The sequence below is a fragment of the Coregonus clupeaformis genome, chromosome 9, assembly GCF_020615455.1.
Source record: "Coregonus clupeaformis isolate EN_2021a chromosome 9, ASM2061545v1, whole genome shotgun sequence".
Lineage (NCBI taxonomy): Eukaryota > Metazoa > Chordata > Actinopteri > Salmoniformes > Salmonidae > Coregonus > Coregonus clupeaformis.
In genome coordinates, this window is record NC_059200.1 from 40,279,194 (window position 1) to 40,305,886 (window position 26,693).

Below are 26,693 nucleotides of genomic sequence, written 5' to 3' on the forward strand. Positions count from 1 at the left end.
ACGGTCAATTACAGGGGCAGTGTGGTAAAACTAATCTCCTCTGAATCATCCACTGGAAAAACAAACATGCTGGGGTAATAATTACATAACCGATGTTGTATAGTAATACTAGTCCCATGTGAATAGGGCTTTAGTCACCCTAATCTTGGCCACCCTACAAAGGGTAAGAAAAACTCCTCATAACCTTTGAACCGATTATGATAGAGACCATTGGTTTTCTGAGTATCTACACAATTAACATTATTTTACCCATTTGTCAAAATATTTTTGATTGGACACCCTACAAAGTACACTATTCCAATGGACCTTTAGAGACAGACAGGGTTAAAAGGAGTGTGTGAGTGTGGTGTGTGTATGTAAACACATAAATGTGTATGTTTACTCCTGTATAGTGGTTTCAGTCTGCTGTGTGTGGTTGTTTGCCACTGACCCATGCTAGGTGAGGGGTTGGCCTCCTGGCGGGCCTCATTGCTGGGGGTGTTAGAGCTGGGCTGAGGCCCTCCCTGGTGCTCCTCTGGCCTTTCTTCCAGGTTGCCCATCAGGGCCTTCCGGATTATGTCCTCCAGGCCCAGGTTACTGGCCGGGTCGCTGAAGGAGTGGTTCCTGGGGTTCACGCTGCCTGGAGGGCCAAACACGCACACAGGATGAGGGGGAAGACATGGAACAGCCATCACGGTCGTGTTCATTAGGGTATGCAATTTATTTCATGACATTTTTGGCTGGTTTAAATGATTCTAGTATGTTTGAATATGAGTATATGGTGATATAATAGGATCCTATGGTGTTAGATATGTTTATATTCACTTGAGCTGGTCACAGCGGGCAAATTGAAGATCTCTGTGCCTGGTTGTGCATTTCCTGAAAGGAGAAACAATAGCATAGTTCAGTTAGCAAACAAAATGTCTGACTGCAAACTAAAATGATGCTAAAAGACAGAGTTAGTCGTTTTACAGTATTTCTTCCTATTACAATGTTTTCCGTTGTTAAATAAGAAATGAGTGCAATGCACAGAAAATATCCTTGAAATGAATAAAATACAGTGTGAATTGAGTTCCATCAAATGTTATATTTTTTCCATCTTGGAATGCTTTCTTAAATGATGTTAGTGCAAGGAAGATAAGAAGAGAGGCGACTTACCAACATCAGAATCCCCGACACCAGAGGAGTTTAACTTGCGAAATATCTCCTGCTTCTTGGATTTCACCATAGGGGAGGTGTTCTCCAGCTTGGTGAAGAAGGAGGGCAGGTAGCTGACACTGCCAGGGGAGCGAGAGTCACCCCTGTAACCAGAGAAAGGCCACCACGAGGTTAAGAGTCAGGCAGCAGAGGGCTGATTAGGCTAGCGTGCCACTGGCACCTCTCCCCAGTTTCCACTCTGTTAGCATGCCAAACGGGTCGCAGCTGCCCACAAGGCACATTCTGTCCAATGGCACTGAATGTATCCAGTATCCACACGCACAAATGCACGTAGACATACAAAATAAATCGGTGTCATGCTTTTCGGTTTGTCAACTTAAAGACCGAAACATACAAATGTGTCTAGTGATATAATTGAAAGTTCCGTTAGGTCAGGGGTGTCATTCCATGGAGGGCCTAGTGTCAGCAGGTTTTTGTTTTTTATTTCCAATTAAGCCCTAGATAACCAGGTGTGGGGTGTTCCTTACTAATTAGAGATCTTAATTCATCGATCAAGTACAAGGGAGGAGCGAAAACCCGCAGACACTCGGCCCTCTGTAGAATGAGTTTGACAAGTGTGCGTTAGGTGAACATAAAGAAATGTGAGTGCGCCCACTACTTAAGAAGATATGCCAGTCCTACACACCTCATCTCAGGCTGGTCAGCCTCTCGTCTCTGGGGTTGTTGCTGCTGCTGCTCTCTGGTCTCCTGTTGTTTATCCTGATAGCTCTGGGGAGGGGAGATGGGCTCATAGCTCTCCACCGCCCCCCTGCCACCCCGATCAGGGGATTTACCAGGTCTGGGGGAGGGAAAGAGGAAGAGAGGGAAAAGTGAGAATTTGATGGAATGGACAGGGGTGCACCACCAGGTTTATGTTCATTAGGGAGAAAATGTTTTGCATGGAGGTACAACCTGAACTTGTCAAATAAGAACATAGGTTTTTGTTCACTGTTGCTGTACCTGGCTCTGGGCTTGTCAGGGGCGTTCTCCGGAGACACTCTGCTGGGTGTGGGTCTCTGGTGGTGTGATGGGGCTTGGGTCTGGTTCTCTGGGCTGTAGCGGCTGTGGCCCTTGGCACGGCCCGAGCTAGATACTGGCAGCTGGGCGCTCTGGAATGTGGTGGAGGACTGAGGAGGGTCCTGGTTCCTGGCAAAGTCCTGGGTGATGATATGCTATAAAGGAGAAAGAGGAGAGGACAAGGGGACAGACAGATCAGTGAGATGTTATTACTTGGAGGCATATATACATTTTCAGTCTCTACTCTTAAATGTTTGTATCTAAAGTTGTCTAGTAGAGGCTGTTGTCAGAGTTGTTGAGATCATCATTTGCAGTTCAGTCGATGGATCACTCAAGATATCATCACTCAACAAAAAGTGGTATAGGAGGCATACTGTACATTAATTGTTGGTAAAGGCATTTGTATTGGTTACACAGTACATGGATTGTTTGCCTTAGGAACCCAGTTAAAAAGGGCTATGAATGAACAAGTCATTGGGGTCTGCTTCAGTCAGTGGGTGTGTTCCAGGCTGACAACATTGCAGTTGCCTGCCAGAACTCACGCCTGGATAGATGTTTAATATCAGCTAACCACAAAATATGATATTGCAATCTGATGCCCGACTGCGCAGGCAATGACATGGCATGCAACCGTGGAAAGCTACCAGTGTGTCTTACCGAGATGTGGTCAGCCAGGGTCATGACCCGGTGGGTCTTGGGGACCTGCTGGGACTGGGAGTACCCGCCGTCAGCCTGGGAGGAGGGGGGCTGCTGTGACTCCGCTGACTGTCGGTAGCGGCTCATGTCGAAGGGACGCATGCCAGCTGCTGAGTGAGGATAACACACACACACAGTTAGCAGACTGAGTTGGGGAGGGGGGAGGGAGGAGGGAGGGTAGAGAAATGTCGGAGAGAGTAGAGGGTGATATATGGGAAGGGAGGAGAGGGTGATATATTGGGGAGGGTGGAAGGAGGGGTAGCACTGTACTATATGTCAACAGCAGCTGAGATACATTTGCCTCCAGTGGACAGAAATAGCTTGTGGAGCGGTCTGGTGACCAGATGGGAGCTTGTGGGGAATGGAATGGTGTCGTCTGCTCTATCTGTCGTACTTAGCTGACAAGGTTACTGGGCTGAGGAGTAATTCGGGACATGTTAGGTAACTTAAACATTGCATAAGGAAACCAGTACTTGAGAAAGAGAGAGCTTGAGAGCTTCAAGAGAATACTTCAAGTCTCCATATGACATCTATAGAGCTTTACCAGTCAGCAAGGGCCAGTTTCCAAGACATTACTGGGCTGAGGAGTCATTCGGGACATGTTAGGTAACTTAAACATTGCATAAGGAAACCAGTACTTGAGAAAGAGAGAGCTTGAGAGCTTCAAGAGAATACTTCAAGTCTCCATATGACATCTATAGAGCTTTACCAGTCAGCAAGGGCCAGTTTCCAAGACACATTACTGGGCTGAGGAGTCATTCGGGACATGTTAGGTAACTTAAACATTGCATAAGGAAACCAGTACTTGAGAAAGAGAGAGCTTGAGAGCTTCAAGAGAATACTTCAAGTCTCCATATGACATCTATAGAGCTTTACCAGTCAGCAAGGGCCAGTTTCCAAGACACATTAAGCCTGGTCCTTGACTAAAATGCACTTTCCATGGAGAATCGCCATTGAGTAAGCTTTTCAGTCCAGGTGCAGGCTTAATATTTGCCAAGTAGCTGAACTCCTCCGCGTAGGTTGAGCACAGACTATAGTTTTTTTAATGAACATCCGACTCGCTATGCGACGATACTTCAAAAATGTAAATTCTTAAACACTAACTGTGTACCCATGTTTGTCCTCTCTCAAATAAGAACACATGTTTTTGTTCTCCATTTGCTATGGTGTACCCTACTAAACAGGCTGGCTTGGTCAAGAGCTGTTTTTGTACCTAGCTCTGGGCTTGTCAGGGTCGTTCTCGGGAGACACACCACTGACTGTTTCCTCATTGCTGTTGCTCTAAGATGGCAACTCAGCGCGAATGTGCATGTGCCAATTGAATCTCAACAAGGAAACAGTCGGTGGTTGTATTTGATTAATGTTTTATTAAAAGTATGTCAGAGGTTAATTGAAAAAAACTGTAGTATGTGCTCCGTGGAGGAGTTGAGGTACTTGGCAAGCTTAATCTGCTATTTGGCAAGCTAAACCAGCACTGAGAAGACATCCTATTATTGAACGGCTCACGGTATATAATGCTTTCTTCTTACCTTGTGATGCTGCCTGTGCGGCCCTGTCCCTGTCGGCCCTCTCCCTGTCGTCCTGCTGCTGCTTCTCCTGCTGGGCCTGGGCTGGAGAGTTGGCTGGGCTAATCACCTCGATGGCTCCTCCACTGGGGACCTCATACCGACTGGATGACACTGCAGGGCCGGGGAGGGACACACACACACATTGAAAACAACCCTCTCACTGACATACGAGGAGATATTATCATTTTCTATTTTTTTGTTATTTGCTATGTTGTTAAGTCTTACATATTAGAAATGCTGGGAATTAAAACGCGAACCAAATCTATATCCAGGTGTCCACCCACCCTAGCAGTATTACAGTACTGGCTCCATCCTATTTGACTCTGTATATAGTGTTAATGTTCTATACTGTTCCCTGTTCTATGTTGTTCTATGTGGAAGACTCACAGCTGCTGGAGGAATCGGAGCTCTGGGAGCCTCTCTCCCGTGAGTCCTTGTCCGAGGCGATCTGACGCTTGATGATGACGTCGATGAAGTTGGCGGCCGTGATGGTGGTCTTTCCTCTGGTCCTCAGCTCCTCCTCGATGCGTGACTTGGTGGGGGGACCCTTGTCCTTGCTCCCCTGGGGACCACCGGGACCCTCAGCGTATCCTGGGTGGGGTTTCCCCCCTGGCAGAGACATGTAGGGAGACTGCATGGAGCGCCTGTCTGCCTCCTGCTGCTGCTCGTGCTGCCGCCTGGTCACCGCCACAGGGGATGATGATGATGAAGACATATCGTCGTCTTGATCGTGCTTGGAGGAGTCCTTGCCCTTGTTGACGTCCATCTGAGGGGCGGAGGCGGCAGCGTCCACCAGGGCAGCCAGGGCGTCGGCTGCAGTGCTGTAACGAGATCCTGCCTGGGCTGCTGCTGCTGACGGCCTGGACGGGGCAGAGAGAAGTTGAGGGTTAATATTATGTGTTTATATATATATATATATAACCAGTCAAAAGTTTGGAGACACCTACTCATTCAATGGTTTTTACTATTTTCTACATTGTAGAATAATAGTGAAGACATTAAAACTATGAAATAACACATATAGAATCATGTAGTAACCAAAAAAGTGTTAAACAAATCAACATATATTTTATATTTGAGATTCTTCAAATAGCCACCCTTTGCCTTGATGACAGCTTTGCACACTCTTGGCATTCTCTCAACCAGCTTCACCTGGAATGCTTTTCCTACAGTCTTAAGGAGTTGTATATATATCTGTATGTATGTGTGTACAGTTGAAGTCGGAAGTTTACATACACCTTAGCCAAATACATTTAAACTCAGTTTTTCACAATTCCTGACATTTAATCCTAGTAAAAATTCCCCTTTAATTACGCATCTGACCCTTTAATTGTGCATCTAGTGAGTGAGGAATGTGGCGTCTAATGTGCCTGTCTAGCGATGGTTCTGTACTGCTGCTGCTCAATTCATGGCAAAGTTTGCAAATAACAAATAATAGATACAAATTATATACTTCCTCATGATATATTTCTGCCAGGTAAGCCTACTTTGCAGTTAACATTTAATTGAGAACGTTTTGGGGAAAACATTTCTGTCCACCCACAAGACAGTTATCACATCAACTGGCTATACATGGAGTGATAGATAACCGCGCCAGACAGAATGGGGCAATCTTGCTTGAAATTAATTAGCAGATACTGTGTTAGGTTTGGCTTTTTAAGACAATAGTGGCTAAACAGGGGTGGGATAATGTCAATGTTGCGTTGATTAGATCAGGGGTTCCCAAACTTTTTCCACTCGGGGACCCCTTGCAGCATTGGGGAACATCCCTGGGCCCCCCCTGCGCGTGTGCGCCACATCTATTTTTATGGGAACAAGCACTGTTCATTACACAAACTGTTCACACCCCTCTTGTTGGTGGAGAGAATTTAGCAGGTTTAAAGCTTATTTCCTGCAATTCTACACAGCTTGTCATGGGGTGCAAATATTGTTTTGCAGTTTAAAGCACATTTTCTTGCAATTCTATACATTTTGGTATGCCTAATGTGTATTCATGTGATATTTGAGTGACAAAAATGACAATATCTATGGGCTAAAAAACCTAAATAAAAAAACGTTAGCTGACATGGGCTAGTTGTTCTGGACATTTCTGACAGTCATAAATAGCTCTCTAAGGTATGCAATGACTAACATGACAAGAGGAACTGTTGATGCACTACCCAATTTCGAAATGGCACCTTGTGCATTCTACCCTGTGTGCCCCCCCTGCTGACCCCTCGCGCTCCCCCTAGATACTTGTGAGATTTGTTTATGACAGTTTGTCTGTGTTCTTTTGCCCATCCTAATGTTTTCTTTTTATTGGCCAGTCTGAGATATGGCTTTCTCTTTGCAACTCTGCCTAGAAGGGCAGCAATTTCTCACATGGAATAGCCTTCATTTCTCAGAACAAGAATAGACTGACGAGTTTCAGAAGAAAGTTCTTTGTTTCTGGCCATTTTGAGCCTGTAATCGACACCCACAATTGCTGATGCTCCAGATACTCAACTAGTCTCAAGAAGGCCAGTTTTATTTCTTCTTTAATCAGCAGTTAAAGAATAGTTTTCAGCTGTGCTAACATAATTGCAAAAGGGTTTTCTAATGATCAATTAGCCTTTTAAAATGATAAACTTGGATTAGCAAACACAACGTGCCATTGGAACACAGGAATGATGGTTGCTGATAATGGGCCTCTGTACGCCTATGTAGATATTCCATAAAAAAATCAGTCGTTTCCAGCTACAATAGCCATTTACAACATTAACAATGTCTACACTGTATTTCGGATCAATCTGATGTTATTTTAATGGACAAAAAAATGGCTTTTCTTTCGAAAACAAGGACATTTCTAAGTGACCCCAAACTTTTGAACGGTAGTGTGTGTGTATTTACCACAAAATATATATATATTTTGTGGTAAAACAAGGCAGAGAGTAAAGAGTAGAAGGGCTGTTATGTGAGCTTGTACGGGGTTTTCATTGCAAACAGCATAGCATTCTAAAACATAGTGCAGGCCAGTAAGCTCCAGACATGTGGTGCGGATTGCAACTGAAAGTGTGCACATAAGAATGGCTTAACAGTACACGTACAGGTTTTTTTCTGGATCGAAAAGGGGCTTAGGTGGTGGGCATGGGACGTGGTGTGTCAGGGGGCGTTGCAATGGGTGTGGTCAGCCCGTCTGGATTTTATAGATCATTTTAGAGGCCCCCATCTTGGCGGTGTAGAGAAATGTTGAAATATTTAAGCCAATTTCCTGCAATTCTATAAATTTCTCCATGGAGCTGAGAGAAAATGTTGCAGTTTAAAAGCAAATCTTCTGCTATTCTATACTTTCCATGGCTAATGCTGTGTTCTTTTGCTCAAACATAATAATAAAATCAATACTGCTAAATTCATTGTTTTTGGAATAAAAAAATTATCCCAACTGTATAGCTTTTATTCTGGCAATTGTTAGTTCTCAAAGATTATATTTAAAAAAATATATATAAGCCCATTATTATTTTCTACATACAGTACTTTATATCTGGTTTACACTGAAAGCGTTTTTCCATTCCGAAAAAGAATTTAAAAAATATAATAATAATTACCCTGTTTGGACTTGGGCGTCCCGAAACAACGCTTTGGCAGCTCGCCCACGGATTTCAATAGTAGAAAAATCCCTGACGTACCCACGCACTCTCTGAGTGTACGTGGGGTGAGGGCTTACAAGGCCAGAGCGGAGCAGGCTTAGACTCACATGAGAGGGGTGATGACGCCCTTGCTGTTGGCTCCTTGGAAGATGCTGGGCCGCTGCTGCTGGGCTTCCTGTGACCTCATAGAGGGGGAGGGGCTACGCAGGTAACCACGGCTACCTGGTCTATCTGGCTGCCCTGGACCTGGGGGACAAACAAGAGCTGACTTCCATAACAGAAAAGAGCAATTCAAAGTTGGAAGCTTATAAATGGCTATTCCACCACTATCCCAAAAGACAGGCTACATTAAAAATCCCTTAACTCTGTGAGAGAATTTGTTCAGCCAGGTTATATCAAAATAAACTACTATGAACTAGTTGGCACTGTATTGTTGATGACATTGTACAGCACTATACAATATAATGGCATTGAGTCTCACCTCCACGCATGTAGTCATTGGCAACCGCTGCAGCCACCACTCGCTCACGCTCTCGTTGTCTGTGCTCCTGTTCCCTCTCTCTCTCCCTCTCCCTGTGCTCCCTTTCTCGCTCCTTTTCCCTCTCTTTCTCTCGATGCTCCCGATCGCGCTCCCTTTCTCTTTCGCGCTCCCTCTCTCGTTCTCGCTCCTGACAGGCCGCTGCTGTAGCTGCGAGGTGGGCTTGGTGGCCTGTGGACACAAAGAAACAGACAACACACACACACAGTAGGTTTACACACCGTCTCTACTTAGGGCACAGTCGCTGAGGGTTAGAAGGGTGGTTGGGCCGCCTTAAGCACACAGTGCTGTTGTGAATGCCTGACGACACAGAGAGGAGTGTCTTGCCTGATTGATTAGGATAGACAGCAGAGATGTTCTGGTTACTAACTTTGGCACTTTTTTACATTTCCCAATTAATGAGGCAAACTGAACGTCTGATTTTGGGTAGAGAAGTTACTGCAGTAGGTGTTTATTTAGATCTGGTCCATAGGTGTGTTCAGGTACGTTCAGAAGCACTCTGCAGCAGGGCAGTGCTTCAGGGGTTGAGGGTAGGAGGGGGGTATAAAGGAACAAGAGGGGTGTAAGGGAACAGGAAGGTCAGGTTGGGGTTGGGGCAGGGGGGTCCTCACCTGGAGATATGGAGGCTGGGTTGAAAGGCCTAGGAGGGAAAGGGGGTTGAGCTCCGGGGATGTAGGTGATGCGGTCCATAGTGGGAGGACCTGTTCCCCCAGGGTGAGGCAACAGGATAGTTGGAGGCATCTGGGCTAGATCAATAATCCCTTTTACAGACAGAAGCAAAGGGCCAAAGGTGAGCAACACAAACCAATTTGAAGAGGTCTGAATTAACAATTTATAAAATTGAGTCTTAGCTGTAGTCAGCTGCAGGCCCAGAATATACGTTAACAAATCAGCGATAATAAACTAAAAGAAAATTCAAAATCAATATGAGGCAATTTGTAAGGGTCATTTGCTTCTAGGCGTCTGGAAAAGGTAGCCACTAATTCACAAGCACACAGACTGCGTACTACCCCTCACCCCTCCCTCCCCTCCCTACCTCCCTCAGGTGAAAGAAGGACACACAGACAGCAGTCAGAGTCCAGTACCTCGTGCTCCGGGAGGATAAGAGATGGCAATCTGTTGCTGTTCCCGTGGCGACAGGCCCCTAGGAACGTCGGGCCGTGGGATAACCTGCATCTGCTGGGAGGTGATATAATCGTTGAGGATGGTCTGTCTCGTGTTCTCCATGGTGTACAGCTGGTAGGTGTTGTGGTAGCCCGTCGGGGACGGCTGCCTCGGGAACATGTACGCAGCTGCAGGGGGAAGAGGAGAGGAGAGGTACAAACAGAGACCAAAAATATGAACAGCAGGCGAACAGATGGTGATTACTCTCTACTGACGTCAATGAACTCAACCTGAGACTGGACAGGACACTCAGTGCCTACGAATGAAAAATGACAAAGCTACCCCAGTTTACCCAGTCTATCATTCCAGGATTCAGGTCTACTATTGTGTTGTTCATGGAGGTTGGCCCAGGTTCATATAGTATCCTTTTTTTCCTGAATACTTTTGAGCATTTGACTGAGCCTGTTTGCACTTTTGGGACTATTCCATCGGTTCCATTGCGCCAGGCTCACACAAAAAAAATTAAAATAAAAAGAATACTATTTGAACCCATGCTTGGTGGGTCAGGGTAACAGGGTGTGTGTGTGTGTCCTACCTGGGTCCAGGACGGCCCGGTGGAAGAGGGCAGGGTCTAGGTGTGGAGGCAGGTGGAAGCGGGGCTCTCCAGGGGCCATGGGGCGGTGGTGGGGGTCGAAGGGGCTGTGGGAGGCCATAGGGTGGTTGGGGTCACCCCCTGACACAGGGGACTTGGCTGGAACACTGTCCCTCTGATTGGGGGTCATGGCACTCTTCCTGTCGTGGGACGCAGGCTTCCCAGAGCCTGGATAGGGGAGGGAAATAACAATTACACAAATCTATAGAGTAAACATAACCATAAAACATAAATGTGTTCAACGCTTTCAATGTTTGCAAATTGTACTGATAAGATCTAAAGCCACACATCATTGCTTGTGAAGTGATTGCTGTACAATGAAATGGCCTCGTGCAAATACATCTGACAGAAAATCTATGAATTGAAAGTGAAGACTTTGAGAGAGAAGGTCAGACAAGACGTACCCTCCTGTCCTCGGCCCAGCATGGGCGAGCCTCTAGACATGGAGCTGGAGCTGTAGTTGACCGGGGTCCTGCGGGCATCTGTGTCTTGGTACATGCCCGGGCTGAGCTGGGACTTGCCTTGCTCCTGGTGCGTGGAACGCAGGACGGAGGTGGCTGAGTTGACCACAGAAGTGTGGCGCGCCCGCTGCTGCTGCTCCGCCGCCGCCTTGCTCTCCTCGTACTTGGCCCGCTCCATTGCCTCCAACTGGGGCATGGTGGGGCCCTGGGGCAGCCTAATGGGACTGGTGATCAGGGACTTGACGTTGTGCTTGATGGCCGACTGGCTCAGAGGATGGCCCTGGTAGAGAGGGAGAGGAGGCTGATACACGCACTAAACACACACACACCTATACACACACACACAAACATGCGCTCTCCCTCACACACGCACACAGATGCAGAACACACACACACACACTTACCTGGGATATGGAGCCCTCCATGGCGGCTCGGTTGTTGGCAGCCATGTCGGGGGTCTTGCGGGGGTCCTGTCCAGGCTGGTCCTGACGGGGGATCTCGTGGATGGAGCGGCCCATCTCCTTAATGGTGTTCACCCCCTCATAGGGCTTACCTTTACCTATCCCCCCCTCAAATGAGCGGATGGGTGGGCTCTCCCTCTTTATCTGCTTGCCGTACTTCATGCTCTCCTCATAGGCCTCTGCAGAGGTTCTGGGTGTACCTGGAGTGGGAAGAGAAAAATAAATAAAACTTTTTTTTAACTTGGCTTAATGTGGGTTACATTTGCAGAGTAAAAATCATATTTGCTGAATTTAATTTAATGATTTACATAGGAGCTGTCTGCAGTCTAATTCTCTGATCTGCCAGGTTCTGGCTCCAGTACATCTGAGCTTTGTAGCTGCGATGATGTCACCTGATAACTTCATTACCTTGCATGATGGATCCAGTCATCATTGGCCTCTCCTTAGACTCCCCATGGGGACTTTCTCTGGGCAGGGCTCGGATTATCAACCCTGACAAACACACACACACACACGCACACACAGTCAGTCACTATCACCTAGTGGCCTGAATATATGCAGAGATTAGGGTAGAAGACAAAATTCACTCTCTTACACACACACACACGCCTTACCCTCGAAGGGGGCTCCTTCTCTCCCGGTGTGGCCTCTGGCGGACTCCATCATATCGTGGGAGCGTTTGAGCTCATGGCCTGGCCTGGGGCTACACGTGGCCTCTCTTGGGTTCTTAATGGCTACGGAGACAGGAACACAATATATGCGTTCATTTAGGCAGATTTAGATATGCAGACCTAATTATTGCTACCAATAAATGCTGATGAATGCCTGACTTCAGATGCACACGGGTATCATTTTCACTGTCCCAATTGTCTAACTCCATGGGTAAACCAATGCCCAGGATAAAGTAATAGGCTCATACACAATGCAATGCAGCACATTTCCAGAAACTACTGTACTGTAGTATAAATCTGAAGTCCCATAAGTAACAGCCTACACTGAAACATCAGATTTACAAGAGGATCAAGTCATGGAGTGACCACTAACAGAGCTTTGTATTACCGTCATAGGAAAGGATGTGTCCACTCTTGCCCTCGTAGATGACGTGTCCCTTGGCCAGCTGTTCCCGGTCCTTCTCTGGGCTGCTCAGGTCCTCTGTGGCCAGCTTGGTGATGGTGCCCTTCAGCAGGTCAGCCGCAATGCTGGACCCAGACAGGGCTGGCGTGCCCTGGTCACACAGAAGAGGGGGAGAGAGAGAAAGGGAGAGAAAGAAAGGTAAAGACTGACAGAGAGAAATGGGTCCAATTAAGGTCAGAAACCAGAAACAACAACTTTTTTATAATAATGTTTATTTTAACTTTTCATTTAAAATAAATCTGCTCCAAAAATATTAGACTAATTCACAGTAAAACTGTGCTATTAGATGTCCATAGACAGGGTGGTGCTTGGATACACATACTGGTTAAGCAATGTTATTGTAATACAGTGCCTTGTAAAAGTATTCATCCCCCTTGGCGTTTTTCCTATTTAGAAGTACAGATCAGGGTTGGGTTATAAAAAAATATCTGAAACTTTGAACATCCCACGGAAAACCATTAAATCCATTATTAAAAAATTGAAAGAATATGGCACCACAATAAACCTGCCAAGAGAGGGCTGCCCACCAAAACTCACAGACCAGGCAAGGAGGGCATTAATCAGAGAGGCAACAAAGAGACCAAAGATAACCCTGAAGGAGCTGCAAAACTCCATAGCGGAGATTGGAGTATCTGTCCGTAGGACCACTTTAAGCCGTACACTCCACAGAGCTGGGCTTTACTGAAGAGTGGCCAGAAAAAGCCATTGCTTAAAAAATTAAATAAGCAAACACGTTTGGTTTTCGCCAAAAGGCATGTGGGAGACTCTCCAAACATATGGAAGAAGGTACTCTGGTCAGATGAGACTAAAATTGAGCTTTTTGGCCATCAAGGAAAACGCTATGTCTGGCGCAAACCAAACATCTCATCACCCCGAGAACACCATCCCCATAGTGAAGCATGGTGGTGGCAGGGACTGGGAAATTGGTCAGAATTGAAGGAATGATGGATGGCGCTAAATACAGGGAAATCCTTGAGGGAAACCTGTTTCAGTCTTCCAGAGATTTGAGACTGGGACGGAGGTTCACCTTCCAGCAGGACAATGACCCTAAGCATACTGCTAAAGCAACACTCGAGTGGTTTAAGGGGAAACATTTAAATGTCTTGGAATGGCCTAGTCAAAGCCCAGACCTCAATCCAATTGAAAATCTGTGGTATGACTTAAAGATTGCTGTACACCAGCGGAACCCATCCAACTTGAAGGAGCTGGAGCAGTTTTGCCTTGAAGAATGGGCAAAAATCCCAGTGGCTAGATGTGCCAAGCTTATAGAGCCATACCCCAAGAGACTTGCAGCTGTAATTGCTGTAAAAGGTGGCTCTACAAAGTATTGACTTTGGGGTGGTGAATAGTTATGCACGCTCAAGTTCTGTTTTTTTGTCTTATTTTTGTCTTATTTTTTTTTCAAAGTGATAGGCATGTTGTGTAAATCAAATGATACAAACCCACCCCAAAAAATCTATTTTAATTCCAGGTTGTAAGGCAACAAAATAGGAAAAATGCCAAGGGAGGTGAATACTTTCGCAAGCCACTGTACCTGTGTGATTGATCCTCTGGCTGGGTTGCCTCTGCTGATACCCCCATCCATTGGGCCTCCTAGAAGGAAGACAACAGTCAGAGAAGTTGGTACAGTTGAAGTCGGAAGTTTACATACACTTAGGTTGGAGTCATTAAAACTTGTTTTTCAACCACTCCACAAATTTCTTGTTAACAAACTAGAGTTTTGGCAAGTCGGTTAGGCCATCTACTTTGTGCATGACACAAGTAATTTTTCCAACAATTGTTTACAGACAGATTATTTCACTTATAATTCACTGTATCACAATTCCAGTGGGTCAGAAGTTTACATACACTAAGTTGACTGCCTTTAAACAGCTTGGAAAATTCCAGAAAATGATGTCATGGCTTTAGAAGCTTCTGATAGGCTAATTGACATTATTTGAGTCAATTGGAGGTGTACCTGTGGATGTATTTCAAGGCCTACCTTCAAACTCAGTGCCTCTTTGCTTGACATCATGGGAAAATCAAAAGAAATCATCCAAGACCTCAGAAAATTGTAGACCTCCACAAGTCAGGTTCATCCTTGGGAGCAATTTCCAAACGCCTGAAGGTACCACGTTCATCTGTACAAACAATAGTACGCAACTATAAACACCATGGGACCAAGCAGCCATCATACCTCTCAGGAAGGAGATGCGTTCTGTCTCCTAGAGATGAACGTACTTTGGTGCGAAAAGTGCAAATCAATCCCAGAACAACAGCAAAGGACCTTGTGAAGATGCTGGAGGAAACAGGTACAAAAGTATCTATATCCACAGTAAAATGGGTCCTATATTGACATAACCTGAAAGGCCACTCAGCAAGGAGAAGCCACTGCTCCAATACCGCCAAAAAAAAGCCAGAGTACGGTTTGCAACTGCACATGGGGACAAAGATCATACTTTTTGGAGAAATGTCCTCTGGTCTGATGAAACAAAAATAGAACTGTTTGGCCATAATGACCATCGTAATGTTTGAAGGAAAAAGGGGGGTGCTTGCAAGCCGAAGAACACCATCCCAACCGTGAAGCACGGGGGTGGCAGCATTATGCTGTGGGGGTGCTTTGCTGCAGGAGGGACTGGTGCACTTCACAAAATAGATGGCATCATGAGGAAGGAAAATTATGTGGATATATTGAAGCAACATCTCAAGACATCAGTCAGGAAGTTAAAGCTTGGTTGCAAATGGGTCTTCCAAATGGACAATGACCCCAAGCATACTTCCAAAGTTGTGGCAAAATGGCTTAAGGACAACAAAGTCAAGGTATTGGAGTGGCCATCACAAAGCCCTGACCTCAATCCTATAGAACATTTGTGGACAGAACTGAAAAAGCGTGTGCGAGCAAGGAGGTCTACAAACCTGACTCAGTTACACCAGCTCTGTCAGGAAGAATGGGCCAAAATTCACCCAACTTATTGTGGGAAGCTTGTGGAAGGCTACCCAAAACGTTTGACCCAAGTTAAACAATTTAAAAGCAATGCTACCAAATACTAATTGAGTGTATTATACATGCACTGTTGGTTAAGGGCTGTAAGTAAGCATTTCACTGTAATGTCTGCACCTGTTGTATTCGGCGCATGTGACCAATAAAATTTGATTTGATTTGATTTGTATGTAAACTTCTGACCCACTGGGAACGTGATAAAGAAATAAAAGCTGAAATAAATAATTCTCTCTACTATTATTCTGACATTTCACATTCTTAAAATAAAGTGGTGATCCTAACTGACCTAAGACAGGGAATTTTTACTAGGTTTAAATGTCAGAAATTGTGAAAAACTGAGTTTAAATGTATTTGGCTAAGGTGTATGTAAATTTCCGACTTCAACTGTATGTGATGAGGGCTGTACAGTTGTTGGCATTATATTCCTGGTCAGAATCATTCAAGTCTAATTTTGATTTTCCCTCATTCTCCCGGAAGTTTGCACTCGTTGACTCCATCTCAAGGATTTAAAGTAATTGGTGTAAGATGGTACACTCTGGCTACACTAATGCAATGCTTTTAAATCTTTGTGGGGGAGTGAACAAATACACACTTCAGGGAGAATAGTAGAGCAATGGGCTGCAGCCTGAAAGAGAGAGACAGAGGTTTCCACACCACACCCCCATGTCACACCAGAGGTCAGTTGTGAGAGAAGGTGCGAGGAGGACTGCTGGTGAGAGGAGGTACTTTTTGAACTGGGGCTTGTGAGGTCTCTCTCCATCTCCCTCCCTCCTGATCTCCCTCCCTCCCTCACCAGCGTGCCACATTCTGTCAGGTCTGTGCAAACAGAGGGCAGGAGGGAGGGAAGGAGGGTGGAGGCCAGACTCCTCCACTTCACTCTTCTCTTCTCGCTCTCTCCCACACTCAGCCTGCGATAAGGCTATTTTCTGGGTTCAAATAGTATTTCAAGTCTTTAGTCTCAGAAATGCAAACCCCACCCATCTGGCAAACATTGAGTATTTGAAATATTTGAAATATGATTTGAACACAGGTGTGGTTTCTGGGTATTCACTGTCGGTATCAGCACTGTTTTGGTGAGAGTGTGAAAGGAGAAACACTCGGGAGGCAAGGACAGACAGGATGACAGACAGACACCTTTGTGAGATGGACAAACAGACAGACACACACCTCTGACTACCCCCTCATACTGCATCTGGGAGAGGAGGCCCTCAGACTGCCCACGTGGAGAACACTCCTCCTGCTTAATGTAGGACACTGGGGAGAGGGAGGGAGGGAGGGAGGGAACAGGGGACAGTTAGGGAAGGCAAGTGAAGTGGGACATTTGGGACTGTGACATCAGGTCTGAATGTGCTCAAATGCTGACAATATGCCTATGTCTCTCTCTCATGCCAATCTAATAGCAGAGAGAGGAAATTAGATGATGATAGACAGTATCCACACTAGCATACCACTTAGTATGAATAAATGTATTGGGCATGTATTGAAAGTAGTATGCTAGTTTGGACAATGGAACGTGGGTAGGAGGTGTGTGTGTCGTCCAGACTGGCTTGTCTTACCAGGCTTGGTGGGGTCCTGCTGCCTGGGCAGGCCCAGGGATATGGAGCCCACTGAGCTCTTTGCACCCTCTGGGCCACCGTAGACAGCATGGGATGGCAGGTACGTACCAGGAGTACCCTGAAATGGCAGGAACAGACAAGTCAGAATCAGGTCAGGGTTGCAAAATTTCAGTTGGAGGATTCCCTCCCTGCTTGTTCTCTCCTGATTCCAGGAGTCCTTCAACTGGGATTTCTGAAAACCTTGAAACTTTTTCGAAATTATACTGCAGAGAAATACAGGGAAAGTGCAATGTACAAAAATAAAGGTGGATCCAACTGATGTGTACCAAAGTTTGCTCTTTGGCATATTGGCTAGTAAACATGACTAAATACAGACTACTGTCTGCTACAAAGGCAAATAGCCGTATAGGTTTCTTAGTAAATCATTATCACACAACAAATACTGTTATAGTATGACTGATTGAGAAAGAGACAATGGTGCCAAAAAAGAATGTGATCATTTCACCAAATAGAACATACCAAACACTTCAGCCACACCTACTACCCTGGGTGCCCACCTGTGTGGGCCTAACCAGGGGGCTGGCTGAATCTGAACCCTCACCTGAGGGATATGGGTCTTACCTGGGAGATGGAGCCTCCCTGGATAAAGGAAGGCTTGTCTGTGGGTTTGGAGGTTGGAATGAGTGGAGGTGGAGATGGAATGTTGGCGGGTCGGCTGTGTCTGGAGAAAGTCACACGGACTCCATCGGGCAGGCTCTGGACCACCTGGTTGGGAGCTGGGTGGAGCACTAGGAGAGGAGAGAAAAACAATCAAAGTTAGAAAGTGACACCATCGATCATATGATTATTTAGCATGAGACTTGTCTAGGATAGGGTGAAGAAGGGAAGAACACAAAAAAGTGTGTCAAGAATAGAAAATCCAGAGGCACTGAAAAGTTAAAGTATTTTTTTTTAAATTCAGCCCCCAGAAAAACTCAATTTATGTCTATTATGGATATTCTCAAAGAAACATTCTGGTGCCATTTTCTGCAGTTTCCACAGATCAGTCACTGTACAGTACTGCAACTAAATTCAGGCAAAATTGTTTATCATTCTCAGCCAGTGCATATTTCACTACTCTTACAAACAGGCTCCACCAGCAGCCCATCTCCCATCTATGAGTGCATGGTGATAACATTTTGAGGCAGATTTCCCAGACTGAAGTAAACCGTGAAGTAAACACAGAACAGTGAGTCTGGTAGCTAGAGTTAAAAGGCTGGCGCTGACCTAAACCTGATGTAACCTCCCTGCCGCTTGCCTGTCTGTACATCTGTGGGAGCAGCCTCAGGGAGAGATATCTGGCTTGTCTGCGTTCTACCCTGTTAGTGAGTCACGGTGACCGGGAGTGACCTGCCTTGAGGAAGCAACCCCCGCTCCCTTCCTCCCGACAGTCTGCCCGCCCTCAATGCCCCTGCACTTTAAATTTGTCTGGGAGAGTACCTACAGCAGGCACAGACGTCAGCATCCTGGCAGCTCACACTGAGAGATAAGGAAACAAGCTAGTCCATGACGGAATACTGATAAAGCCTTACTGCAGCCAGGCTCTGTGTGTGTAATATATACATTCATTCATGATAGGGACAGATAGATGTTTAAGGCCAGCTACAGTACAGCTTAAACTACTCACAGAGAAACGGGAAAGAGTAGGAGGGTGGGGGGTGAAAACATAAGGACAACTGTACTGTAAGAGCTTTAGCCAATTGAAAAAGAGTTGGCAACTGCACAAACAGTATGGGACCAGGCTAGCTGAAGGGTAGAGCTGAGGCCACATGGGGGAGGACAGATCAGAGGGCAGTTACCTGGAGGCACGCTGTAGCGGGAGGCGTTGGGGTCATTGGGCTGAGGAGAGGCCTTGCTCATGTCCCTGGGAGAGAGCCTGTAGGGAGAGCCTGGCCGACCAGACTGGGCCTCCTGCTCCAGAGCCATCTTCATTTCATAAGGCATGTAGGGGAAGGGCTTACCTGAACACAACACAGAACAGAGACATATGAATGAAAACACTGCCACAAGATAAATGACTCACACAAATAGACAAACAATCAGAAGATGAAATACAACCCGAGACGATTTTGATTATACATTTCAAATCAACAAAATAATACTTGACAAGTATCTTGGCACGGATTCGCAGTTTTCACACACAAAAAAAGCCCTCAGCCTGCCTTACTGCTCTAACACGAACTTCGATTTCCAAGCTTCTTCAAATATAGCATTGCGGGACTACCCAAAAACCTTTTTAGCTCTTAAAAAAGGTGATAAAAGCTTTGGGTGTCTAATCACGGACTTCCCCCCTTCACACAAAATACACCATTCAGACTTGGAAACAGGCTAGGCCAATGTGCCCTTTGTGGCTGAATGACTCTTCTACCTTTAAAAATAGGATCCACTTCTCTGTCTGCCTGGGGGGCACTAACTGTGTCCTGCTCTGACACACTCAAGTCATGCTCCTTCAAAAGTCGACCGCGGAATCCCTCCCTTCCCCCAGAGGCATTTCAGGAAAAACAAGCTTTCCCTATCAGAGCTTTTAGCTTTCATGTTCGCATCACGTGTAAAATGGGGTCAGCTAACATCTTGTTCTTGTTCTGGTTCAGTCTACAGCAGTCTGAACCGGCTCTCTCTCCTCTCATAATTCCTTTTTTGACGCTGAACGAAAGTGAATGGGACTGAAAAATGCATTGGCTATAAATAGGCTGCTGTTGGTTGAGAGGCTCAGGTAGGTAGGGGCTCAGAGGGGGGATACCAGTGCGTGTAGATGTGTATGTACTCTCTCTTACCCTCCCTGTCCAGTACAGTGGGGCTGCGGGTAGTGAAGCGCGGGCAGTGGGGAGGTTGTCTGCTGTGCTCGGGGTCGGCCTGGTCCTGTCTCTGTTTATCCTCCGCGTGGGCCGACTCGTGCACCGCCTTGATCTGGTGCTGGAACATGGCGAAGCCGCTGAGGGGGGCTCCCATTGTCATCCCACCAGTGCTGAAAGGACCCACCTACAGGAGGAGGGCGAGGAGAGACGCCCCTGTGAGGAGGACTGGAGGGGGACACAAGCTCTGTACAAGTAAAGCGAGCAGCTGATACATTGTCCTCTAACCCTGAATTGCTTCTATCTACAATCTAGAAGAAGTAGATGTTGATTGGACTTCAGAATTAAAAGAATAGTACTAACACCTGTCTTTAAACCATCCCAGAAGAAAGGGTAAAGTACATTATTAGATGAATGAAATGTAAAAAATGACCCAAACAGTTGTTAGATTGGACTGCTTTTGTGTTTTGCACGCAAATCTCGGCCCCAGTGCTTAAACAGGCAATCCAGTTTGTCTGACCTCATCCCATTATAAATGGAGAGACAGAAGCACCATAGAAGAAGCAATTGGAGGGAAAGAAAGGGACATCAGAAAACAATTTGACAGTGTCAGCACATTAGCATGATTAGATTACCGGTACACAACAGATGGGCACAAGTTCATTGATTTAGATCCCTGCTGACACATTGATCAACTGATTGATTGGACGTTTCAATGACAAAAGAAGAATCCATCAATTGGATTGATTGATTGATTGATTTACAGGTTGGTTGGAAAAGTGCGGGGGATGATGGACTCACTTGACGGGTAGGTTGGTCTAAATAAGACATGCTTTCACCCTCTTGCCTGCCTCCGTGTGCCTGCCTCTCCGAATGGGCATATCTGATCATAGAAAAGTGTGGGTTGCTATAGTGACTGACCATGGGCGGGATGGTAGCGGCGCGCTGCTGGTGCTGCTGCATGTTGAGGTGGGCCTGCTTGGCCGTGGACATCAGCACTGAGCCAGGAGGGCTGAGTAACGAAGGCTTGTCCATACTAGAGAACATCCTGAGGACACAGGAGAGAGGGGGAGACAGGAGAGGAGAGAGACATACTTATCAGACAGAGTCGAGGTAATGATCACAGGAGTTAGGAGAAAGGAGTCGATTCAATTACCACTAATAATATCAACCATTTACAACCTTAATAATTAATCAAAATACCTTTGTTTTTAAAGTCTGAAACAAGAGGTGTGAATCCCCATGATGACCACCCTGACCCACCTCTGTCTCTCGGGCTCAGTGTCCACATCCTCGTCTGCGCTGCAGGTGGCGCTGGAGTCATTGTCTGAGTGGTGCCCCTCCCTCTGCCTCTCTCTCTCCCCATGCTCCCCATTGTCCCCCTTCTCCTTGGCCGAGTCAGGCTCCACCTTCACCTGCACCTCAGCACCCCCAGGCTTCATGTCCAACTCCTGGGGCTCACTCTTGGGATGCACCTGGCCCTCGTAGGCCGCCCGGGCCCTCTCCCTGTCCTGGTCCTCCTGAGAGTCAGGGTCTCTGGCCTCTCCCTCAGGGCTCTTCTCCAGCTTGACCCTCAGCTCCCCGTATGGCGGATCCTGGCCCTTCCCATCGCTGGCCTGGTCCTGATCTGACCGCTGGTTCTCTGACCCTCCAGCAATGTCTCCCATCTGGGAGTCTCCTCTGGCCTTGGAGGGGTCCGCCTGGGACGGGGACGGGGCACTCTCTGTGTCTGAGCTGTTCTCTCCACCTGTATGGGCACACAGACCAGGAAAGGACATGGGTAAGACCCACTCAAATCACTCTGCATGGCATACACAGGAACTGACCCTGGGCAGAGGGCAACATACTGATCGAAGCAGACAGAAATGTAATGGATAAAAAGATGAAAAAGATGCGGTATAGATAAAAACAGACCATATAAAATGCATAAAGATGGAGACCATAAAACCAATGATGCAATGTTGTCTGTGTCTGGTGGCACTGTTGCCATGGAGAGAAGAAACCTGAACTGTGAATAATAAAAACCGTATCGATGCCAAGATAAATCTCTGACACAGGTGTCAGGTGACAAAAGACAAATATTTAATCCCCTCCCCCCAGCATTCCTGGCTATGCCCAACCAAGTGACCCTCTGCAATCTGCAGGCAGTTACACCAACCAACCAAGGCCTTGAGGACAGTTTGGGTTTCCTTGGGAGACAATGAGAGCTTCAGAAACATCAACACATAATATAGTGACCTCCTATAGTGTAGACACAACTTTACAACTATCTTGTACACTGGAACCAGATGATAAGGCAATCTCTCAAACTGACATGACCCAAGCATTATGACATTCAGTGACTCAGTGACACCACTAAACATAACAGATAGCAACACCCCCACACACACCAATCAACCAGCAACCTTTCCTCCACCATCATCCTCTGCCCACCCCAGCCCTACACCACCTGCCTTGGAGCATGTTGCATAGTTGGTCGTCCTCAGGAGGGGCAAAGAGAGAGAGAGAGAGAGGAGAGAGAGGAGAGAGGAGAGAGAGAGAGAGAGAGAGAGAGAGAGAGAGAGAGAGAGAGAGAGAGAGAGAGAGAGAGAGAGAGAGAGAGAGAGAGTAGGGAAAGCCTCTCCTACCTCCCTCCTCCCTGTCAGGTGAGGGGCTAAGCTCAATTAAATCACTTTGCTTTACCACAGACACAGACAAAACCTGGAGGGAGATGGACTCCACTCCAAAAGAGAGAGAGGGTGAGGGTTATAGAGAGAAGGGAGTCAAAAGAGTGGGAGAGAGAGAGATGGCCAAGAGCTAGAGTCAGTGAGTGATAGGTCTGTGACAAACCCGGGGAGAGAAGGCTCTCCTAAACAATGGAAGTCATGAGCACATTTACGGCCAGGACGAAATAGAAAGGTCCCACACTTAATCTGGATTCAAACTCCTTAACCTATCACCATACTTGGCAGAGCAAGGGATTTGAATATTCAAAACAGGCCCTTTCTGCCCTGTTACGACAACCAAGACAAGGGCATTTTAGGACTTTTAGGAGTGGAGAGAGTGATAGAGGAAGTGAAGAGAGGCAGAGGAGAGGGAGAAAGAGAGACAGGGTGATGGGAAGAGAGCAGATAGTTGGGGAGAGATGGAGTGGAGGGAGAGGGGATAGGAAGAGAGAGAGCGGGAGAGAGGTAAAGAGAAAGCGGAAGATAGCAAAGGAGAGAAAGAGAGAAAGACGGGAAGGCCCTGCAGATCAAAAGAGTGGAGCAGCACTCAGCGCTCCATGCAGCACACTTTCTTGATTCTTCAAAGCCAAGGAACAGTTACATAACCCAGGCCCAGCAGTCAGAATTAGTTCACATCTTTTATGTCTCACTTTTCTCCCTCCTCCTCCTTTTGATCCCTTTTTCTCTCTCATTAAAACTACAGACAGTAATGAGAAAATACTGGGTCTCCATTGCCATTAATTCTAATCTAATTCTCACAAGACAAAGTTCAAGAGGCTCTTTCTGAAGTGGACTCACTCTTACAGATCTCAACACTCTTCCAGAGAGAGACGTTTCTCTAACTTCCAGTCTCTTTTTCCCTTGCTCTTTCTCTCATTCACACACTCACTACTGCATTGTACATTCCCTCAGATCAAATTTAAATCAAAACTAATTCTTAACTATGCTTGTGTGTGTATTTGTGCTGTGCAGACAGTGTACGTGTGTCTGAATGTGAGGATTCACATGTTGTGGATAAACAGAGGGATGGTGTGTGACTCTGGTGTGTGTGTGTCAGTGTGTGTGTCATCTCTCTGACTGACCGTCACTATCCTCTGGGTTTTCGTCGTCGTCAGCTGAGGCCATGCTCTCGCTCTGAGACGGGTCCCGATCACCCCGTGCCCGCCGGGTGTCCTGAAGAAACACAAATCGTTATAGAACAGACTACATCAACTTCCCCGTTCGTTTGTAATACAGAAAATACATTAAAGATAGTTTAACATTTAAAGATGAAAGATAGTGACAGACATGCATGTTCTGATATAGAGATTACAGAAACCAAACCACTTCATATTGTACCTGAACACGGGTGTATTCTTTAGGCACTAAACTCCCTGGACTTATTTTTGCTTGCCATTGCAAATTGTTTTAAAATGTTTTCCGTTGTGTGCCCTTATGAACACAACCCTGATAATGAATTGTGTTGAGTATTGCTGTACCTGCTTGTGTTGCTGGAGCAGGTTGTCCAGGTTGTGCCGTCTCTTGTAGTTGAAGTAGAAGTTCTTGCACTGAGCCTCGCTCTTAGTGCCCACCATCTTGGCAATGGCTGACCAGTTACGCCCGTGCTCCACAAGGCCTGGCAGAGGAGAGAAGAGAGACTGGGTTGGGATCTGAACCTAAAACGGACCAAGATTTAGCTTATTCATTGAACATTAACCTACTACTGAGTGACACCACCTCACCTGGTAAAACCCTAAACTACTGATCTCTCTTGTTCACACGCCCAGTTGCACAGTCCCAATGATCCTTGCTGCCATGGCCTGCCAGTCTGCCCCACCTTGACCAGCACTAATCTAATCAAACAATCAGCTTTGATGAAGTCTTAATAAACTGTTTAAGACAGACAGACCGCGCTTTCAGAGAGGTGTATTGGACTGGAAGACCGACAGTGGATTGCCTTTGACATTCGGGTGTCTCTCCTCCCTCCCCCTTCCGCCACTGCACTGTTGAGCTAAAGGACACTGGCACTTTGACAAATCACCTCAGACTGGAGCCCAGTAGAGGACAAATACTAATTACAACACCATCTAAATGAATGAGGAGACAGAGGACACTCTTGACAGGACATTTATTGTCACGTTTGGAGTCACTTGTATAGAGACTTACACGTCGAAGTATCGGGTGAGGAGTCCTTCAGGCTCTTTGACTGTAAAACAGTCTCATGATTGGTATGATATTTAGTAATAGTTCCTCACAGTCTCCTCAGGAATAAACATGAACTACACTAGCTCATTGGGATTCCTGTTGCCCCATTTAGTTCCTCGCAAGAAAATGTACTGTATGATATACCTATACTACATGCGCATCATCCATCCACCCTAAAACACACATCTCTTCACATCCCTTACTTAGTTTTACAGTAGTCATCATAGCAAGTATCTTTCCTTAAAAGGCTTTCATTTTTTCCCATATTCTATGACTTAAGTTGTGTTGTTCACAAATATTACTTGTTGCAGTTGGATTGATCCCTAGTACTCATCATGTGGCCTACCACCACTACAGCACTACCACACACCAAGACAAATCATCCACCCCCCCTCCTCACATGTCCAAGCCCTGTAACAGCTTACAGGAAAATGGGGGGGAAAAAACATCTAAGAAAAAAATATAAGAATAAGAGGGGGAAGGCCCCTCTCTGACCCATCCAGCAGTAAACTCAACATAAACAAAGCTGAAGTAAAACAAAGCAGAACACTGTGCCAGCATCTAAAGACTTCATGTACACCATGTCTCCATCTCTCGACGTCAGGCAGCCCAATGAATAAAAGTGCTCCTTTCAAATATGTCAGCTTTTAAGAGCTCCCCCTCGGTCCTATACCCTGTGGACTTGACCTTCTTAATATGTTTGAGACAATCAGTTGTGTTGTGACAAGGTAGGTGTGATATACAGAAGATAGCCCTATTTGGTAAAAGACCAAGTCCATATTATGGCAAGAACAGCTCAAATAAGCAAAGAGAAACGACAGTCCATCATTACTTTAAGACATGAAGGTCAGTCATTCCGGAAAATGTCAAGAACTTTTAAAGTTTCTTCAAGTGCAGTCGCAAAGACCATCATGCGCTATGATGAAACTGGCTCTCATGAGGACCGCCACAGGAAAGGAAGACCCAGAGTTACCTCTGCTGCAGAGGATAAGTTCATTAGAGTTACCAGCCTTAGAAATTGCAGCCCAAATAAATGCGTCACAGAGTTCAAGTAACAGACACATCTCAACATCAACTGTTTAATATATATATATAATATATTTATTTGAATATATATTTAATATATGCCATTTAGCAGACGCTTTTATCAAAAGCGACTTACAGTCATGTGTGCATACATTTTTACGTATGGGTGGTCCTGGGGATTGAACCCACTACCCTGGCGTTACAAGCGCCATGCTCTACCAATTGAGCTACAGAGGACCACCCATACACTCCACTGTTCAGAGCAGACTGAGTGAATCAGCCCTTCATGGTCGAATTTCTGCAAAGAAACCACTACTAAAGGACACCAATAAGAAGAAGAGACTTGCTTGGGCCAAGAAACACGAGTAATGGACATTAGACCAGTGGAAAGCTGTCCTTTGGTCTGATGAGTCCAAATTTGAGATTTGTGGTTCCAACCGCCGTGTCTTTGTGAGACGCAGAGTAGGTGAACGGGTTATCTCTGCATGTGTGGTTCCCACCGTGAAGCATGGAGGAGGAGGTGTGATGGTGCTTTGCTGGTGACACTGTCTGTGATTTATTTAGAATTCAAGGCACACTTAACCAACATGGCTACCACAGCATTCTGCAGCGATACGCCATCCCATCTGGTTTGGGCTTAGTGGGACTATCATTTGTTTTTCAACAGGACAATGACCCAACACACCTCCAGGCTGTGTAAGGGCTATTTGACCAAGAAGGAGAGTGATGGAGTGCTGCATCAGATGACCTGGCCTCCACAATCCCCCGACCTCAACCCAATTGAGATGGTTTGGGATGAGTTGGACCGCAGAGTGAAGGAAAAGCAGCCAACAAGTGCTCAGCATATGTGGGAACTCCTTCAAGACTGTTGGAAAAGCATTCCAGATGAAGCTGGTTGAGAGAATGCCAAGAGTGTGCAAAGGGTGGCTACTTTAAATAATCTAAAATCTAATCACTTTTTTGGTTACTACTTGATTCCATATGTGTTATTTCATAGTT

General features: G+C 46.1%; 1 protein-coding gene across 8 annotated transcripts in view; it reads right to left on the reverse strand.

The window, feature by feature from the left end:
- Nucleotides 1-26,693, reverse strand: part of LOC121574537 (nuclear receptor corepressor 1-like) — a 128,069-nt gene that overhangs the window by 4,492 nt on the left and 96,884 nt on the right. For 3 of the 8 annotated variants that reach the window (XM_045222624.1, XM_045222630.1, XM_045222629.1), the window contains 28 exons: nt 23,963-24,099; nt 23,567-23,657; nt 21,043-21,526; nt 20,581-20,827; nt 19,762-19,966; nt 18,787-18,948; nt 17,570-17,736; nt 16,949-17,066; nt 16,560-16,646; nt 13,947-14,005; nt 12,338-12,503; nt 11,893-12,012; nt 11,687-11,770; nt 11,222-11,478; nt 10,761-11,097; nt 10,300-10,524; nt 9,686-9,892; nt 9,212-9,361; nt 8,544-8,792; nt 8,170-8,308; nt 4,845-5,317; nt 4,419-4,568; nt 2,851-2,999; nt 2,137-2,348; nt 1,823-1,975; nt 1,138-1,280; nt 805-858; nt 431-619 (listed from right to left, as the gene is read on the reverse strand). In XM_045222624.1, coding sequence (XP_045078559.1) covers nt 431-619; nt 805-858; nt 1,138-1,280; nt 1,823-1,975; nt 2,137-2,348; nt 2,851-2,999; nt 4,419-4,568; nt 4,845-5,317; nt 8,170-8,308; nt 8,544-8,792; nt 9,212-9,361; nt 9,686-9,892; nt 10,300-10,524; nt 10,761-11,097; nt 11,222-11,478; nt 11,687-11,770; nt 11,893-12,012; nt 12,338-12,503; nt 13,947-14,005; nt 16,560-16,646; nt 16,949-17,066; nt 17,570-17,736; nt 18,787-18,948; nt 19,762-19,966; nt 20,581-20,827; nt 21,043-21,526; nt 23,567-23,657; nt 23,963-24,099 — 5,214 coding nt within the window. The remainder of the gene's footprint in view (nt 1-430; nt 620-804; nt 859-1,137; nt 1,281-1,822; nt 1,976-2,136; nt 2,349-2,850; nt 3,000-4,418; nt 4,569-4,844; nt 5,318-8,169; nt 8,309-8,543; nt 8,793-9,211; nt 9,362-9,685; nt 9,893-10,299; nt 10,525-10,760; nt 11,098-11,221; nt 11,479-11,686; nt 11,771-11,892; nt 12,013-12,337; nt 12,504-13,946; nt 14,006-16,559; nt 16,647-16,948; nt 17,067-17,569; nt 17,737-18,786; nt 18,949-19,761; nt 19,967-20,580; nt 20,828-21,042; nt 21,527-23,566; nt 23,658-23,962; nt 24,100-26,693) is intronic. The other 5 variants (XM_045222631.1, XM_045222628.1, XM_045222626.1 and 2 more) reach the window with 5 other exon arrangements.